At 48.5% G+C, this 15,734-nt stretch overlaps 1 protein-coding gene across 3 annotated transcripts in view; it reads left to right on the plus strand.

The window, feature by feature from the left end:
• Nucleotides 1–6,216, plus strand: part of LOC147102751 (programmed cell death 1 ligand 2-like) — a 41,624-nt gene extending 35,408 nt beyond the window's left edge. For all 3 annotated transcript variants that reach the window (XM_085963516.1, XM_085963517.1, XM_085963515.1), the window contains exons 6-7: nt 5,505–5,533; nt 5,616–6,216. In XM_085963516.1, coding sequence (XP_085819642.1) covers nt 5,505–5,533; nt 5,616–5,645 — 59 coding nt within the window. In that variant the 3' untranslated portion in view covers nt 5,646–6,216. The remainder of the gene's footprint in view (nt 1–5,504; nt 5,534–5,615) is intronic.
• Nucleotides 6,217–15,734: the final 9,518 nt, after the last annotated feature.

Raw genomic sequence — 15,734 nt, forward strand, 5'->3', positions numbered from 1 at the left:
CTCATGGCACACACTCCCACCCAGCTTTGTGTCATCTGCAAACTTGGAGATATTACATCTAGTTCCCTCGTCTAGATCATTAATATATATTGTGAATAACTGGGGTCCTAGCACCGATCCCTGCAGTACCCCACTAGTCACTGCCTGCCACTTGGAAAAAGACCTGTTTATTCCAACTCTTTGCTTCCTGTCTGCCAACCAGTTCTCTATCCAAGTCAGTACCTTACCCCCAATCACATGCGCTTTAACTTTGCATGCTAATCTCTTATGTGGGACCATATCAAAAGCCTTCTGAAAGTCCAAATACACCACATCCACTGGTTCTCCCTTATCTATTCTACCAGTTATAGCTTCAAAAAATTCCAGTAGATTAGTCAAGCATGATTTATCTTTTGTAAATCCACGTTGAATTTGTCCAATCCTGTCACTGTTTTCCAAGTGCTCTGCTATTACATCTTTTATAATGGACTCTAGCATTTTCCCCACTACTGATGTCAGGCTTACCAGTCTATAATTCCCCATTTTCTCTCTACCTCCTTTTTTAAATAGTGGGGATATATTAGCTACCCTCCAATCCATGGAAACTGTTCCAGAATCTATAGAATTTTGGAAGATGACCAGCAATGCATCTATTATTTCTAGGGCCACTTCCTTAAGTACCCTAGGATGTAGATTATCAGGCCCTGGGGATTTATCGGCCTTCAATCCCGTCAATTTCCCTAACACCATTTCCCTACAAATACTGATTTCATTCAGTTCCTCCCTCTCACTAGACCCTATGTTCCTCGACATCTCTGGGATGTTATTTGTATCCTCCTTTGTGAAGACAGAACCAAAGCATGTATTTAATTGGTTTTCCATTTCTTTGTTCCCCATTATAAATTCCCCTGATTCTGACTGCAAGGGACCTACGCTTGACTTCACCAATCTTTTTCTCTTCACATATCTGTAAAAGCTTTTACAGTCAGTGTTTATGTTCCCTGCAAGCTTACTCTCATAATCTATTTTCCCCCTCTTAATTAATCCCTTTGTCCCCTTTTGCTGAATCCTAAACTGCTCTCAATCCTCAGGTTTGCTGCATTTTCTGGCCAATTTATATGTCCTCTCCTTGGATCTTATGCTCTCCCTAATTTCCCTTGTTAGCCATGGTTGTGTCACCTTTTTTGTTTTATTTTTATGCCAAACAGGGATGAACAAATTCTGCAGTTCATCCATGCGATCTTTAAATGTTTGCCATTGCCTATCCACCGTCAACCCTTTAAGTAACATTCCGCAATCCATCCTAGCCAACTCGTGCCTCATACCATTGTGGTATCCTTTATTTAAATTCAGGACCCTAGTCTCTGAGTCAACTACTTCACGCTCCATCTTAATGAAGAATTCTATCACATTATGATTGCTCCTCCCCAAGGGGCCTCGCACAACAAGATTGCTAATTAATCCTTTCTCATTACATAATACCCAGTCTAAGATGGCCTGATCTCTAGTTGGTTCCTCAACATATTGGTCCAGGAAACCATCCTGTATACACTCTAGGAATTCCTCCTCCCCAGTATTGTTACTAATTTGGTTAGCCCAATCTATATGTAGATTAAAGTCACCCATGATAACTGCTGTGCCCTTACTGCACGCGTCTCTAATTTCCCATTTAATGCCATCCTGAACTTCAGCATTACTGTTTGGGGATCAGTATACAACTCCCACTAATGTTTTCTGCCCCTTGGTATTTCTCAGCTCTACCCATACACATTCCACATCATCAGAGCTAATATCCTTCCTTACTATTGTGTTAATCTCCTCTTTAACCAGCAATGATTCCCCACCTCCTTTTACTTTTTGCCTGCCTTTCCTGAATATTAAATACCCCTGGATGTTGAATTCCCAGCCTTAGTCACCCTGGAGCCATGTCTCCGTAATCCCAATTATATCATATCTGTTCACATCTAATTGCGCAGCTAATTCATCTACCATATTATGAATGCTGCTCGCATTCTTTTGCTACTCTCTTCCTTTTTACATACTTGTAGAAGCTCTTATAATCTGCTTTTATATTTTTGCTAGTTTTCTCATTCTATTTTTTCCCTTTTTATCAATTTTGCTGGTTTCTGAAATTCTCCCAATCCTCAGGCTTATTATTATTCTTTGCAACATTATCAGCTTCTTCTTTCAATCTATTGCTATCCTTAACTTCTTCAGTTCGCCACGGTTGGATCACTTTTCCCGTGGAGTTTTTGTTTCTCAATGGAATGTATTTTTGTTGAGAATTATGAAATATTTCTTTAAATGCTAGCCACTGCTTATCTAACGCCATACCTTTTTAATTTATTTTTCCAATCTACCTTAGCCAACCCTCCACTCATACCTATGTAATTTACTTTATTTAAGGTTAAGACTCTAGTTTTGGACTTAGGCAATTCATTCTCAAAATTAAGGTGGATTTCGATCATATTATGATCACTCTGCCCCAGAGGATCCTTTACAATGAGATTGCTAATTAACCCTGTCTCATTACACAATACAAATCTAAAATAGCCTGTTTCCTGGTTGCTTCCGTGTCATATTGTTCTAGGAAACTGTCCTGAATGCATTCCATGAACTCCTCCTCAAGACTACCTTTGCCCATTTGATTTCTCCAGTCTATATGAGGATTAAAGTCCCCCACGATAATTGCATTACCTTCATTGCAAGCACCTACTATTTACATAGAAACATAGAAGATAGGAGCGGGAGTAGGCCATTCGGCCCTTCGAGCCTGCTCCGCCATTCAATGAGATCATGGCTGATCATCCAAATTCAGTACCCTGTCCCTGCCTTCTCCCCATATCCCTTGATCCCTTTAGCCTCAAGAAATATATCCAACTCTTTCTTGAATATATTTAATGAACTGGCCTCCACCGCCCTCTGTGGCAGAGAATTCCACAGGTTCACCACTCTCTGGGTGAAGAAATTCCTCCTCATTTCAGTCCTAAATGGCTTACCCCTTATCCTTAGACTATGACCCCTGGTTCTGGACTCCCCGGCCATCAGAAACATCCTTTCTGCATCTAGTCTGTCCAGACCTGACAGAATTTTATAGGTTTCGATGAGATCCCCTCTCAATCTTCTAAACTCCAGTGAGTATAAGCCCAATTGACACAATCTCTCATCGTACGTCATTCCTGCCGTCCCAGGTATCAGCCTGGTGAATCTTCGCTGCACTCCCTCCATGGCAAGAACGTCCTTCCTCAGGTAAGGTGACCAAAACTGCACACAATACTCCAGGTGCGGTCTCACCAAGGCCCTGTACAACTGCAGCAAGACATCCTTGTTCTTGTACTCGAACCCTTTTGCTACGAAGGCCAACATACCATTTGCCTTCTTACCGCCTGCTGCACCTGCATGCTTACCTTCAGCGACTAGTGCACAAGAACACCCAGGTCTCTTTGCACTTCCCCTTCTCCCAATCTATTGCCATTCAAATAATAATCTGCCTTCCTAACCTCACATTTATCCACATTATAGTGCATTTGCCATGTTTCTGCCCAATCACTCAACCTGTCCAAATCATACTGGAGTTTCATGACATCCTCCTCACAGCATACCCTCCCACCCAGCTTTGTGTCATCAGCAAATTTGGAGATATTACATCCAATTCCCTCGTCCAGATCATTAATATATATTGTGAACAGCTGGGGTCCTAGGACCGATCCTTGCGGTACCCCACTAGTCACTGCCTGCCACTCGGAAAATGACCCGTTTATTCCCACTCTTTGCTTTCTGTCCACCAACCAGTTCTCTATCCAAGTCAATACCTTGCCCCCAATCCCATGTGCCTTAATTTTGCACGCTAACCTCTTATGCAGGACCTTATCGAAAGCCTTCTGAAAGTCCAAATACACCACATCCACTGGTTCTCTCTTATCTATTTTATCAGTTACATCCTCAAAAAATTCCAGTAGATTAGTCAAGCATGATTTACCTTTTGTAAATCCATGTTGACTTTGTCCGATCCTGTCACTGCTTTCCAAGTGCTCTGCTATTACATCTTTTATAATGGACTCTAGCATTTTCCCCACTACCGATGTCGGCTTACCGGTCTATAATTCCCCGCTTTTTCTCTGCCACCTTTTTTGACTAGTGGGGTAACATTAGCTACCCTCCAATCCATGGGTACTGTTCCAGAGTCTATTGAGTTCTGGAAGATGACCAGCAATGCATCTACTATTTCTAGGGCCACTTCCTTAAGTACCCTGGGATGTAGATTATCAGGCCCTGGTGATTTATCGGCCTTCAGTCCCATCAATTTTCCTAACACCATTTCCCTACAAATACTGATTTCTTTCAGTTCCACCCTTTCATCAGACCCTATGTTCCGCGGTATTTCTGGGAGGTTGTTTGTGTCCTCCTTTGTGAAGACAGAACCAAAATATGTATTTAGTTGTTCTGCCATTTCTTTGCTCCCCATTATAAATTCCCCCGATTCTGACTGCAAGGGACCTACGCTTGACTTCACCAATCTTTTTCTCTTTACATATCTATAAAAGCTTTTACAGTCAGTTTTTATGTTCCCAGCAAGCTTACTCTCATATTCTATTTTCCCTTTCTTAATTCATCCCTTTGTGCTCCTTTGTTGAATCCTAAACTGCTCCCAATCCTCAGGAGTATTGCTTTTTCTGGCCAATTTGTATGTCCTCTCCTTGGATCTTATGCTATCCCTAATTTCCCTTGTTAGCCACGGTTGAGTCACCTTTTTTGTTTTATTTTTATGCCAAACTGGGATGAACAACTTCTGTAGTTCATCCATTCGGTCTTTGAATGTTTGCCATTGCCTATCCACTGTAAACCCTTTGAGTGCCATTCCCCAATCAATCCTACCCAACTCGCTCCTCAGACCATCGTAGTTTCCTTTATTTAAATTGAGGACCCTAGTTTCTGAGTCAACTACTTCATTCTCCATCTTAATATTCTGTCCAACGGTATAGCTACTGTTAGGGGGCCTATCTACTACTCCTACCAGTGTTTTGTGACAATGGTCTAAAAGTGACTGAAGCTTCATGGTCACCTTTACTGGTACCAGCAATTTTTAAACTGAATTAAAATTCTCACAATGTGAAGGTTGGGATTTGAACTCATATCCTCTGAATTATAGTCCAGGTTTTTTGGATTATTATTTTGGTAACATAACTACGATAACACCATACCGTGCTAGTCAAGTAAGAGGACTGAAATCTTATAAATAGGATGGGCGATTACACTTATTTTGGATCCAGATTCTAAAATCATTTTTAAGGTTGGACAATGGAGTCAGAGAAATTACTTCAATGTTAATTAGGGAAAATGTAAGCATTGTTTATAACTGTCAATATTATCACAATTGTACAGAAAGTACTGACTTCCTTATACATGATTAGAAGTTTTGAAACTATAAGAAATAATGAACTTCAAACTTTCACAGTTAGAAATGTTAATTCAAATTACATTTTGTGTACCAGAAATAATTAATTTTTTTTTTGCTTTAATTTCAGCAATTAGGAGAGAATCCGAAATCCCAATGGTAGGTGTGATTTCAAACATCAGCTTATTTCTTGAAGGACTTGTGTCACTGTTTTCATAATTTCTATTTTTCCTTTTAACAGATACCAAGTGACCAGAAGGCTGATGTTTAATAGCGATCGAAATGAATAATTCTTATTTCTATTTGTGAAGAATGCACTGACATCAATGTCATGGACTACTTTCAGAACATTTTGTGACAAGATGCTTCAAATGTACAGCCCCGCCATGTCCTTTTGTACTATGTGAATAATGAAATGTGAATTTACACCACACAGATTATTTCAAGCACTGTCACTTTCCTCTCCAATGAGTACCTGGAAACCACAACTATGTTTTTTAATGCAGTTACTGTCCAGGACCGTAAACCTAATTGACCTGTGGTGCTTTGCTGAACTCTTCAATATTAGTTTTGTCTACAAATAAACAATGCCACATATTGGTTGTCTACTAGCGCCATTGGAAAATCACTGGGTCCTCAAACAGAAGGCTGCACAGCTTTTCAAAATTGAGCAAATGGATAATTAAATTTACACATTAGTATTGACTGTAAATAACTTGAATGTAAATCAAATTGATCTTCTACTTTGTCCTCCAACATATTGATTTCCTACTTTGTCCTATAACACATTTGGAGCCATTTGATACAAGCGAATAAATGTACTATTTTACTGTAAAATCTGATTTGACTGAGATGCTGGGTTTCATTTTTTGGTGAATAACGTAATTATTGATGCGCTATCAATTACTCATAAAAGACTGAGAGTTAAGAGAGTAACTAAAGGCTTTTATTAACAAAAGAATGAAGGTCTGCCTCGAGTGGTCGACCGGTCCAGAAATACAAAGGGCTGGGGAGCAGTCACCTTTATACTAGGACTTGTGGGAGGAGTCAGCCGAGGCATGTCCAGGCATGTACACAGTGGAATACAAACAGTGGTTTACCACATTCACCCCTTGTTTAAAATTGAGTCCGGCGGGGTGAAGTGTATTAAAAGTTAGTGTATTGGAGCCTCTCCGGAGGTCTTGTCTGCCGCTGTGATCGGCGTGGCGACGGCAGGGGTAGTGGAGCTGCCGGCATCGAGTCCTGCGTAGGCTGTGGCACAGGCGTGTCGTCCTCGTAGATGTCGAGCGGGTCGCGGGGCCCAGGCCTGCCGTCTGCTGGGGCTGGATATCGGATCGTGCGGGGGGGTGGTAGTGAGTAGTGGGTTACTGCGGCCCCCGAGGGTGCAAGGTCTCTTATGGAGACTGTGTCCTCCCACCCGTCCGGGTATGCAATGTAAGCATACTGGGGGTTGGCGTGGAGGAGGTCGACCCTCTCGACCAGGGGGTCCGTTTTATGGGTCCTCACGTGTCTTCTCAGTAGGACCGGCCCTGGGGACGTCAGCCATGGCGGTAGCGATGTCCCCGATGTGGACTTCCTTGGGAAGACAAACATTTTCTCATGAGGGGTGGCGTTAGTGGCAGTGCAGAGCAGTGACCGAATAGAGTGGAGCGCATCGGGGAGCACATCCTGCCAGCGGGAGGTTGGAAGGCCCCTAGACTTTAAGGCTAGCAGGGCGGCCTTCCAAACTGTCGCATTTTCTCTTTCCACCTGTCCGTTCCCCCGGGGGTTGTAACTGGTGGTCCTGCTTGTGGCAATACCCCTAGTTAGCAGGTACTGACGGAGTTCGTCACTCATAAACGATGAGCCCCGGTCGCTATGGATATAGCTGGGGAAACCGAACAGGGTGAAGAGGTCGTTCAGACATTTAATGACCGTGGCACTGGTCATGTCCGGGCAGGGGATGGCGAACGGGAAACGGGAGTACCCATCAATAATATTGAGGAAGTACACATTGCGGTTGGAGGAGGGGAGAGGCCCTTTAAAATCAACGCTCAGGAGGGGCGAGTGGCTTTTATCAGGTGGGCCCTGTCTGGTCTATAAAAGTGCGGTTTGCACTCAGCGCAGACTTGGCAGTTCCTGGTCATGGTCCTGACCTCCTCAATAGAGTAAGGCAGGTTGCGGGCCTTGATGAAGTGGAAGAACCTGGTGACCCCCGGGTGGCAGAGGTCATTGTGGAGGGCCCGCAGTCTATCGATCTGCGCGCTGGCGCAGGTGCCACGCGATAGCGCATCCGGGGGTTCATTGAGCTTCCCGGGCCGGTACAAGATCTCGTAATTGTAGGTGGAAAGTTCGATTCTCCACCTCAAGATCTTGTCATTTTTGATTTTGCCCCTCTGCTTGTTGTTAAACATGAAAGCAACTGAACGCTGGTCAGTGAGCAGGGTAAATCGTTTTCCGGCCAGGTAGTGCCTCCAATGACGCACAGCCTCCACAATCGCCTGGGCCTCCTTCTCAACAGCGGAGTGTCTGGTCTCCGGGCCTTGGAGGGTTCGTGAAAAGAAGGCCACGGGTCTCCCCGCCTGATTGAGGGTAGCGGCCAGGGCAAAGTCGGACGCGTCGCTTTCCACCTGGAAGGGGATGGATTCGTCCACTGCGTGCATGGTGGCTTTGGCAATGTCCTCCTTGATACGGTGGAAGGCTAAGCGGGCCTCTGCCGTCAAGGGAAAAGAGGTGGACTTGATCAGCGGACGGGCATTGTCCGCATAGTAGGGGACCCACTGGGCGTAATAGGAGAAAAACCCTAGGCACCTCTTCAGGGCCTTGAGGCAGTGGGGCAGTGGGAGTTCCATAAGGGGACGCATCCGGTCGGGGTCGGGGCCGATGGCTCCGTGTTCCACAACACAGCCAAGGATGGCGAGGCGGTTTGTGCGGAATATGCACTTCTCCTTGTTATATGTCAGGTTCAGGAGTTGGGCGGTGCGGAGGAATTTTTCGAGGTTTGCGTCATGGTCCTGCAAGTCACGGCCGCAGATGGTCACATTGTCCAGATATGGGAAAGTGGCCTGCAACGTATTTTGATCTACCATCCGGTCCATCTCCCTTTGGAAGACGGAGACCCCGTTGGTGACGCCAAAGGGAACCCGAAGGAAGTGATAGAGGCGGCCGTTTGCCTCAAAGGCAGTATACTGGCGGTCCTCAGGGCGGATAGGGAGCTGGTGGTACGCTGATTTCAGGTCAATGGTCGAGAAGACGCGGTACTGCGCGATCTGGTTGACCATATCAGCTATGCGGGGGAGTGGGTAGGCGTCCAGCAGGGTGTAGCGATTTATTGTCTGGCTGTAGTCGATGACCAGGCGCTGCTTCTCGCCGGTCTTAACGACCACAACCTGGGCTCGCCAGGGGCTGGTGCTGCCCTCAATAATCCCTTCCTTCAGGAGCCGCTCCACTTCGGTTTTAATGAAAACCCTGTCCCCGGCACTGTATCGCCTGCTCTTTGTGGCGATGGGCTTACAGTCGGGGGTGAGGTTAGCAAACAGTGGGGGGGGGGTGACTCTGAGTGTGGAGAGGTTGCACTTGGTGCGCGGCAGGCAATTTGGAAGCTGCTGGCTGCGGACTGTGAGTGGGGGTAGGGGTCCACCGTACGCCATCGTAACACTTTTAAGGTGGCACTGAAAATCTAACCCCAGCAGGACGGCAGCGCAGAGGTCGGGCAGGACCAGAAGTTTAAAATGATCGTACACAGTCCCGTCTACTACGAGTGTCACCACGCAGTAGCCGCCGATGTCCGCCGACTGGGACTCGGAGGCCATAGAAATCCGCTGGTGCGCAGGCAGGACTGGGAGAGAGCAACGCCGCACCGTGTCGGGGTGGATGAAGCTCTCCGTGCTCCCAGAGTCAAAAAGGCAGATTGTATCGTGACCATTTACCTTAATGTCCATTGTGGAACTGGCCAGCTGGTGCGGTCTCGCTTGGTCCAGTGTAACGGATGCCAGCGTAGGGGTCGGTGTGTCGCTGCGGGTATCAGATGAGGCGGTGTTGGGGGCCTGCTGCGTTCTGGCTGTCGTCCAAGATGGCGGCATCCATGATCCCCATGTGGCTGGAGGCGTCCAAAATGGCTGCTGTACCGGTGGTTCGCACATGGCCGGGGAGGCCCAAGATGGCGGCCCGCATGGCCCACACGCGGCGCTGCTGGTGTTTGGGGTGGCTTTGGCCCTGCAGACGCTAGCGTAGTGTCCCTTCTTCCCGCAGCCCGAGCAGATCGCGTTTTTCGCCGGGCAGCGCGCTCTGGGGTGTTTTGCCTGGCCACAGAAGTAGCATTTCTGGCCTTGGGGCACGGCTGTCTGGCCTTGGGACACTGCTGCGGTAGTTGGGCCGTTGCTGGGGTGTGGCTGGGGTGGCACGGCGCTATGAGGCGGTCCTACCGTGTCCCAGGCTGTCATTCCCCGTGGCGTCCACGGTGCAGAGGAGTCGGCATCCATGCCCCGGTAGGCTGCATCCAATGATAGTACGAGTTCAGAGGCCTTGTTGAGGTCGAGGTCACTCTGCTCCAACAGTCGCTGTCGGGTGTAATTGGATCTGTGGCCCGCTACAAAAGCGTCCCGGATAAGTTCCTCTGTGTACACGGCGGCCTTTACATCCTTACAACCACAGGCCCGGCCAAGCACAGACAGTGCCTGAAGGTATTCCACGGTCGATTCCCCAGGTTGTTGTTTACGACTCCCCAGAAGGTGCCTGGCGTACACTTCGTTCACTGGGCGCGTGTACTGGTCCTTGAGGAGCTTGATAGCGTCCGCGTACGAGGTCGCGTCTTGGATGACCGAGTACACTCGGTGGTTCACTTTGGAGGTCAGGACATCCAGTTTGTCCTCGTCCGATTTGATTGCTGCGGAGGCGGTCAGGAATTTTTCGAAACACTTAAGCCAGTGAGTAAACTTGATGGATGAGTCCGCCTCCCGATGATCTAAGTCCAGGCATGCTGGTGTGAGGATCTTCTCCATTATAAAAATTTTGTTAATAAAATTGATGCGCTATCAATTACTCATAAAAGACTGAGAGTTAAGAGAGTAACTAAAGGCTTTTATTAACAAAAGAATGAAGGTCTGCCTCGAGTGGTCGACCGGTCCAGAAATACAAAGGGCTGGGGAGCAGTCACCTTTATACTAGGACTTGTGGGAGGAGTCAGCCGAGGCATGTCCAGGCATGTACACAGTGGAATACAAACAGTGGTTTACCACAATTACATTTTTTCAAAAGCATTAATGATTTTTTACTTTATTTTGTATAAATAGAGTTTGTGCAAAGATGGTGTACCTGGTAAAGTTTAATAAACATGGTTCTCTTGTTTCATCTGCTTTGTTCATTTGCTAAAATTCTAGACTATCTTCATGCAATAGATGTATCTGTCTCCTTACAGTAAATGCTCTGTAAGAATCTCTAGAAAAACATTATTACAAAGAGATTTGCGAAATAACAGAGTCTCTGATTTAAGTTAAAACTCCGCTAAAATTTTGGTCTTAATATAAACTAACTTTGATGATCCCATAACTGTATCATAATGAGCTACAATGAATCAGTTGCAGTCTATTGGAACCTGACAATGTTCTCATGAAGTCTTTGAGCCCAAGTAGCGTTGTAAGTAATGACCCTTAACTGTGAGATTGTTTAACACACTCCTCCTTGCCTCTGTTACAGGCCAGTCTGGTGCTAGATATCAGTAAGGTAGGAGCATTTATACAGTTACAGGGTAAGATGAGATAACAAACCCAACATTTGCAATCATCAGTGCTTTCCAGATGTTTCTGAAGAGTAGATTAATTATTCAGAGCTTGTCAAATAAGAATTCCATAAACTCAGTTCTAGTTCATGCAAATTTTGCATCTTATCTTAGCACAAACACTTGGATAGCTAATTTCATACATAGTGGCCTAGAAATTGGGTATAGCCCTGCTTGAGGCGTTAGAACTGGCGATGCGCAAAGTTTATAACCAGACAAAAGTTATCGCCGCCTGGCGCGATATTGGGTTGCATCGCCCCTAAAGGGGATTGAGGCGCTAAATCAGCCGTTGCACGGTGCTCTTAAGGCGCAAAAGTTCAGGCGCTACTCAATATTGACGCGGACGGGCGCAGCGCAGGTGATCTCAATTACGGGAAGCCACGAGACCTCCCGGCGCCGGCCGGCTCTTAAAGGGGTGGGTCAGTCAGCCTGAGCTTCAACACCCAACACCCTGTAGGCCTCAGATTCGGCGCTCGCCCTTGTCTGACGGTACAAACTTGTTCATCATGGAGAAGGTTAGACAGAGCGCAGAGCGCTTCAGCACTGAGGCTCTGGACCACTTGGTGGCTGCAGTTGAACACCGTCGAGAGGTCCTGTATCCGGATAATGGCAAGAGGCCGAATCAGAAGGCTTACCGCCGATCTTGGAGGGAGGTTGCTGTGAGGGTCAACTCCAGCAGCATGGCGACCAGGACCCCTGTTCAGTGCAGGAAGAAATTCAACGACCTCACACGGATCGTTAGGGTGAGTGATGGTTTACCAAATTTCTGATTCCCTCCATCTGCAGCTGACTTCGGGCACCCTGTTGCCATGATGCCCCAATGGCCATCTGTCAGCAAGCACCCATGGCCCTTTCTGGCCACACACATGGACAGATGTCTCAAGGCCTCATGTAAGGGCTCTTGCACCATGGGGGGCATGCGATGAGGTCTCAAGGCATCATGTTACAGAACTTCCCCTTCTTTCCCCTGCAGTCCAAGCTGGCGATGATTCGGAAGGAGCAGCGTCGAACCGGTGGCGGACCTGCACAAGTGGTCACTCTCACGGATCTGGAAGAGAGAGTGCACCAGATACTTGGCGGACGTCTGTCTGGTCCTGTGACCACTGCATCTGCCGACCCCATTACCGACAGTGAGGGTAAGACTCTCACCTTTTTCACCTGTTGCCTTCCACTTGGTCCCCCAGCCAGCATGCATCCTCAGTGTGCAGCCATGTCAGAGCCTTGCCGCATTCTGGCATGCCTTTCAGCAAAGCTGTCCTTTTGCTAAAGCCACTCTTCCACCTCCCACTTTCAGATGAAGCAGCACCAACTCGGGCTCCACGCGCTGAAGCTGCCAGTGCCAGTGCCACCGGAGGCGAGGACCAGGAGGAATCCGGACCAGCCGTTGCAGAATCCGGGGAGCGGACACATCTACAGACTGGGGATAGTAGTCCCCTGGAGGGGAGGGGGGGTGGCTCTGAGGATGCACCAGTTGCCGGACCAAGCGGCATGCAGCCACGCATGGGGGATAGGCAAGTGCGGCCACCGTCTCCCCGCAGGGCAAGGCAGGTCGTCATGACTGCTGCACAGAGTGCAGATGAGGTCCGTCGCCTGGCTGAGATGAGCAAACAGGCCCGGGTTAGACACACGGAGCTGATGGCTGCAGTGGAGAAGATGCCTGAGTCAGTAGATTCATTGGCTAGGAGTATGTTGGACTTCGGGGCAACAATGGAGAGGACTCTGCAGGGCTTTGGGGCAACAATGGAGAGGACTCTCCAGGTGTTCGGGGAAACAATGGACAGGTCTATCCAGGGCTTCGGGGCAACAATGGACAGGACTATCCAGGGCTTCGGCCCAACAATGGAGAGGACTGTCAGCGGCTTTGAGTCGGCAATGGAGAGGACTGTTCAGGGCTTCGGACAATCCCTGGAAAGGTCTGTGCAGGGCTTGTCCGAGGCAGTGGAGCAGTCGGCACCTGCCTTGTCCGAAGCAATGGGAAGAACTGTCCAGGCCTTCTCCGAAGCACTGGCACTTGGCACACAGGTCCTCACTGTTGCCACGCAGTCACTTGCTGGGCTCCTCCACAGCCGGATTGACGCAACGCGATCTCTCACTGCAGCCACCCACTCTGCATCAGATAGGATCACCCCGGGCCCTTCCACTCCCGTACAAGGCCAGGAATCAGTGGAGCATGCAATTGTGGCGGATGAGCAGAGCCGCTCCCCTCAGATAGCCAGTGTGTCGTCCGACCATGGTGCAGGTGTCCTCTCTCGGCAGGAGACCATTGCACATGCCAGCGCTGGGACGCCTGCATTGCAGCTGCCACCACCTGCAGGCCACACTGCTTCCAGCCATGGTCACAGCAAGCATCCTGCATCCGCACCCTCCAAGCCCAGAGGTCGGCCAGGCCGTCCCTCAGGGGCTTCTGCACTTCCAGACAGTCAGCAGGTGTCCCCCAGCCTTGAGCCCGCCACTGGGGTCCAATTACATAGGAGCAGCAGGGAGGGAAGGGGCCGGGCGCGAAAAAGAAGTCGTTCTCCCTCAAGGGGCCAGTTGTAGAGGGAGGTGCTGAGATGTTTGTTTGTCCAAATTCAAGGACACCCTCACCTGCTGTTATATTTGCAGAAGGTTTGTTGAGTTTTGCGGCTTTGCCGAGCAGTTCACAGTTATTTTGAAAGTTATGTTCTGCTGACATTACGTTGTTTAGCTGTAATGAAAGACTTTTGTGCCAATAAACAGAAGTTTCAATGTGGCATGGTGCATGTGACTACTTTCAGTGATGCTGGCATTCAGAGGCCCTCAAACATCCAAAGTGCGCATGAGTTAAGACGCTCATCATTCCACCACAGGGGTGTCAACAGGAGTCCAGAGGAGCCTCTGACGTATGGACCTTCCACTTTCAGCAGCCCTTCCATCTTCCTCCTCCTCCTCCTCCTCCTGCGCCTGCTCTTCCTCCTCCTCCTCCTCCTCATACTCCTCCTCCTCCGCCTACTTGTGCAGGGTCCGAGGGAAGATAATGAATTGACGCCTTCGCCTATAAAGGGCATCTGTCACTTGCCAGATGCAACAGTGGACTGCAGCCTGAGCGACAGTCGCATTGTCCCCAATGGCTGACTGAAAGGATCTGTTGGCATAAAAATGGAGGCCATCAGTCAGTTTAGCCATCACGGACAGAGAGGTTCTGCAGCGTTCACGCGGCTGCAGATCCTGACCAAGCAGGTGGCACAGATCAGTAACAATGTCCCTCCAGAATCGGAGCCTTCCCAAACACTGCTCCTCCGACATGTCAAGGCTTGTCACCTGCTGCCTAAAGACTGTCGCAGCATCCCGTCGGATTGGCCGACCTCCATTGCCCCTCCTCCTTCTGGCCAATCCCGGCCCTCTCTCCCGCCGTCTCTCTGCCCCTTCACAGTGTTGGGCGATGAGGCTGTCGCCCTCCAAACAAGCTTCCATTCCGATGCCAATTGGACAAAAGGCTTTTAGGTGTAGTGCTGCAAGTGCTTCGGACAGGGTTGAAGGCCCCAAGTACTGTAAAGCTAAATTCCCAGAACTCCGCTCCACATTAGCTCGCCAACTCTCTCTAGCAACGATCGCAATGAGCAGGCCAAGTGGCAGAAGATTCTGCACTGGAGCTGTCCCCTTTAAATAGCGCCCCCCTACTCCGAGAAGGGCCTGTTAGCCCTCCCTCGAACTGTCACTAATAGCGCTGGGCACTAAGGCTCCGGGCGCCACCCAATATGCGCTCAGGCGCTCCTAAAAGGCGGTTGCACACTGAAATGACATCATGAGCTGCTTGCGCTCGCGGGCGCGCGCAAACACTTAGTGCAGGCGCTAAATATATAGTCAATATCTGAGTTGGCGCTATCTTCATAGCGTCCGCCCCAACATAGGGCTTCGCCCCAATTCTAGGTCTCTTTAGGCGCTCAGCGCCGGCGCTACCAACCCAATTTCTAGGCCAGTGTCACTTGTATGTTGTTAATATAAGAACATAAGAACATAAGAAGTAGGAGCAGGAGTAGGCCATACGGCCCCTCGGGCCTGCTCTGCCATTCAATAGGATCATGGCTGATCCGAATCTAGACTCACGTCCACTTCCCTGCCCTCTCCCCGTAACCCCTAATTCCCTTATCTGCTAGGAAACTGTCTATCTCCATTTTAAATTTACTTAATGTTGCAGCTTCCACAGCTCTCTGGGGTAGCAAATTCCATAGATTTACTACCCTCTGAGCGAAGAAGTTTCTCCTCATCTCAGTTTTGAAAGGGCAGCCCCTTATTCTTAGATTATGCCCCCTAGTTCTAGTCTCACCCATCAGTGGAAACATCCTCCCCGCATCCACCCGATCAAGCCCCCTCGCAATCTTATATGTTTCGATAAGATCGCCTCTCATTCTTCTGAACTCCAATGAGTAGAGTCCCAACCTACTCAACCTTTCCTCATACGTCAGCCCCCTCATCTCCGGAATCAACCGAGTGAACCTTCTCTGAACCGCCTCGAGAGCAAGTATATCTTTTCTTAAATGTGGAAACCAAAACTGCACGCAGTATTCCAGGTGTGGCCTCACCAATACCCTGTATAACTGCAGCAAGACTTCCCTGTTTTTATACTCCATCCCCCTTGCAATAAAA

This window comes from Somniosus microcephalus, chromosome 21, assembly GCF_052327205.1.
Source record: "Somniosus microcephalus isolate GS21.2 chromosome 21, FLI_Smic_1.0, whole genome shotgun sequence".
NCBI lineage: Eukaryota > Metazoa > Chordata > Chondrichthyes > Squaliformes > Somniosidae > Somniosus > Somniosus microcephalus.